Source organism: Ictalurus punctatus, chromosome 1, assembly GCF_001660625.3.
Source record: "Ictalurus punctatus breed USDA103 chromosome 1, Coco_2.0, whole genome shotgun sequence".
NCBI classification, from domain to species: Eukaryota; Metazoa; Chordata; class Actinopteri; order Siluriformes; family Ictaluridae; genus Ictalurus; species Ictalurus punctatus.
The window spans coordinates 28,264,068-28,267,505 of NC_030416.2; the positions used below are offsets into that span (position 1 = coordinate 28,264,068).

Below are 3,438 nucleotides of genomic sequence, written 5' to 3' on the forward strand. Positions count from 1 at the left end.
TTGCCACTTTTGTGGACCTGTATCATTTCTACGATACAGACAAACCTGTGCGGTATAAGAATGCACTATGTATTTTTGAGATGACAACAGGCATTCCTCTTAGGAGACACTTCAATAGCAACTTCCAAGGAGGCTACAATTTCTTTGGGGGTCTTGAAAACCATGTTCTTGTATTAAGAACCACATCCACTGTTTACAACTATGACTACATCTGGGACTTCCTGTTCTATCAGAATGGAGTAATGGAGTCTCGAGTTAGTGCAACAGGATATATTCATGCTACATACTTCACAGAAAATGGACTGAACTATGGAACCAGGGTTTACAACTATGTTCTCGGAAACATCCACACACATCTTATTCATTACAAAGTGGATCTGGACATTGCAGGTGAGCTGAAGTCGATGGAAAGATGCAATCTCAGATTTGGCTTAAAATGCACTTAAAATTACTGCCTTTAGATGAGTTCATTGCTACTTTAAGATCAACTTTAATATAAAGGAAGGAAACTTGGCCTAAATTTTATGGTGTTGCAATGAAAAACCTGCTTATGTTTTCTCTCTCTCTTCTGTATAGGGCGTGACAACAGCTTTGAGTCAATAAACCTAAAATATGTCAACTTCACCAACCCCTGGAGTTCCCAACACACCATCAAACAATCCATCCTCTCCAGGACACAACATGAAACAGAACGCAGTGCTGCCTTCCGCTTTGGAAAAAAGTTTCCTCGCTATGTACACTTCTACAACCCCAACCAGAAGAACAAGTGGGGGCACCAGAGGGGTTACCGTATTCAGTTTAACTCACATGCCCACAGTGTACTGCCCCGGGGCTGGAGAGAGGAGAATGGCATTCCATGGTCAAGGTATCGTTGCTTCAAAAAGGGATCTGCATGCAAGATGAACAAATTCCCTACTCGAAAATTTAGTGATATATATACAGATGCAAAACATTTAGACTAGTACACATCTGGTGCAGTTGCATGATGCACTTTTTGATAAATGTCAGATTTCCTACAGATGCTTAAGTAATTGTTAGATAGAAGTGAATTATCTAAAAATGATTGGAGACAGTGACTAATCTTTGATGTTTCTGATATTCCAGATATCCTTTGGCTGTAACTAGACATAAGGACAGTGAGCCCACCAGCAGTAGCATCTATACCCAAAATGACCCATGGGAACCTGTCGTTTCATTTGAGGACTATATCCGCAACAATGAAAACATTGTGAATAAGGTATTATATTGTCCTAACTGTATTAACCATAAAAAAATTATGTTCAAAAAAAAGAATGCACAGAAGGATGTGTCACTTGTGTCACCCGTCACTTGTTCCCTTTTACAGGATTTGGTTGCCTGGGTTACTGTGGGTTTCTTACACATACCTCATTCTGAAGACATTCCCAACACAGCAACTCCTGGAAACTCTGTAGGCTTCTTCCTTCGACCATTCAACTTTTTCAACGAGGACCCCTCACTATCTTCCCACAATACAGTCATTGTGCGACCAGATGAAGAGGGTAAACCGAAAGTTCAGAGATGGACTCCAGAGATTGTAGGTCATTGTGTCTCAGACAAGCCTTTCTTTTACAATGGCACATATGCTAGAGTCTAGAATGGTGTTGTATTAATTATATTAGTGTTGTTCATAAAGCCCAAGCTAAATCACACGAGGAACACTATAACATGTTGCATGCAAATATGCAACATACTGATATATACAGACTTTAAACTATATGTGTAAATATAAATGGATGCAGGTTCGACACAACCTTAATCTCACTTACTAGAAATGTGTATGTATTGCAAACATTTTTGTTTTGAGATAATTGCTTATCTTATAAACTATATAAAATGTTTCTTGTGTCCATTTCTGGATGTCGTTTTTGTCATTGAAGACATAAAAATAAAACTGCTGGGACATTAGTGTGTAATTCAGTTTTCAGGTTGCCATTTTGTTCATTTTGGATCTCATGCCAGGGCAGAGATCTTTAGAAGTATCATACTGAAAAAAGGCTGCGTCTCCATGGTCTGGATTTATGTACCAGGAACATCCAGGAAGCAGGATGCTACATCCGCCAGCTTATGCCTCTGACCAGTCATGAGTAGCTGGAGTTTAGTCAAAGAAAGGTTTTTTAGGTAAATGATCCTGATCCCTCTAAGTAAACACTCTCACACTACAGAACTCACCTGCAGTGTCACCCGGGGTAACCTAAGTGGAAAAGAAGAAAGAGAGGATTTTTCTCTTGTTTGAGTCTTATTTCACAAGAATAACACAATACAATGCAATACAATAAAAAACATAAATGGAAGTGATGGATAATTTAATATGAGCATCAAATATGTGTGTTTATAAGAATGTAATGGTTATCCTATAACATTAACTTACATAAAATATCAAATAAAATGTAAATGCTTTACTGTTAAATTAAGTATGCATCTATGAGAATTACTGCAGTACAAATCATTTAAAACAAAAAGTATATTTAACAATCTCAAGACTAAGGGAAATTTAACAATTACACTCACTATTCACTTTAATAGGAACACCTGTACCTCTACCACTACCACTACCACTACTTATTCATGCAATCAGTTAATCATGTGGCCGCCTGCAGACCCTCCACTCACCGGATGTTTTTTTTTGCTTTTTGCACCATTCTGTGTAAACTCTAGAGACTCTTGTGTGTGACATCAGCAGTTTCTGAAATACTGAAACCAGCCCATCTGGCACCAACAACCATGCCATGGTCAAAGTCACTGAGATCACACTTTTTCTTCATTCTGGTATTTGACTAATAGAAGGTCTTGAAGTGTATCTGCATGATTTTATGCATTGCACTCCGGCCACATGATTGACTATTTAGATAATTGCATGAATGTGCAGGTTTACAGGTGTTCATATTAAAAAGGCTGCAGAGTGCATGGTTTAAATTTGTATTTAAAAGCAGACTTATCATTATGGGTAAAAAGTTATCATTCTCTGAAACACTATTCCAGAGTTGATAGTGGACGTCGGAAAAACATTTTCCTCTTGCTGAGCTGCGAGTGGATTAACAGGAGGCCTGTCTTAGCTAAACTATGTGTTTTGTTTCACACTGCAGGAGCTAAACCAGTCAGAGCTATAAATGTCATAAGGACTTTTTTTTATCAACATGGAACTTAATAGGCAACCAGTGTAGCTTGTGGAAGACTGAAGTAATGTGCTCTGACTTTCTTGTCCTAGTAAGGATGCAAGCTGCTGCCTTTTGAACAAACTGAATCTTCCTTATAGAGGCTGCCATGGCAGGAAATGGCAGGAAAGTAAAGCACCTACAACATTATGGAGAGCTGACATTCCTAAACCTTGCTATAGCAACAAGGACCCATGCATCACCATACTTCAGACTTTACAAAACAATGTTTGGCACATACAAGCGCTCTCTCTCTCTATCTATC

The 3,438-nt window shown here is 38.5% G+C and overlaps 1 protein-coding gene across 1 annotated transcript in view; it reads left to right on the plus strand.

Annotated features, from left to right (window-relative positions):
* aoc1 (amine oxidase copper containing 1) overlaps nt 1-1,934 on the plus strand; it is a 4,220-nt gene extending 2,286 nt beyond the window's left edge. Inside the window, exons 2-5 of the mRNA XM_017488949.3 lie at nt 1-390; nt 577-865; nt 1,105-1,237; nt 1,346-1,934. The exon at nt 1-390 is cut by the window's left edge and continues 1,152 nt beyond it. Of these exons, the coding sequence (XP_017344438.1) occupies nt 1-390; nt 577-865; nt 1,105-1,237; nt 1,346-1,615 (1,082 nt within the window). The 3' untranslated portion in view covers nt 1,616-1,934. The remainder of the gene's footprint in view (nt 391-576; nt 866-1,104; nt 1,238-1,345) is intronic.
* The last annotated feature ends 1,504 nt before the right edge of the window (nt 1,935-3,438 follow it).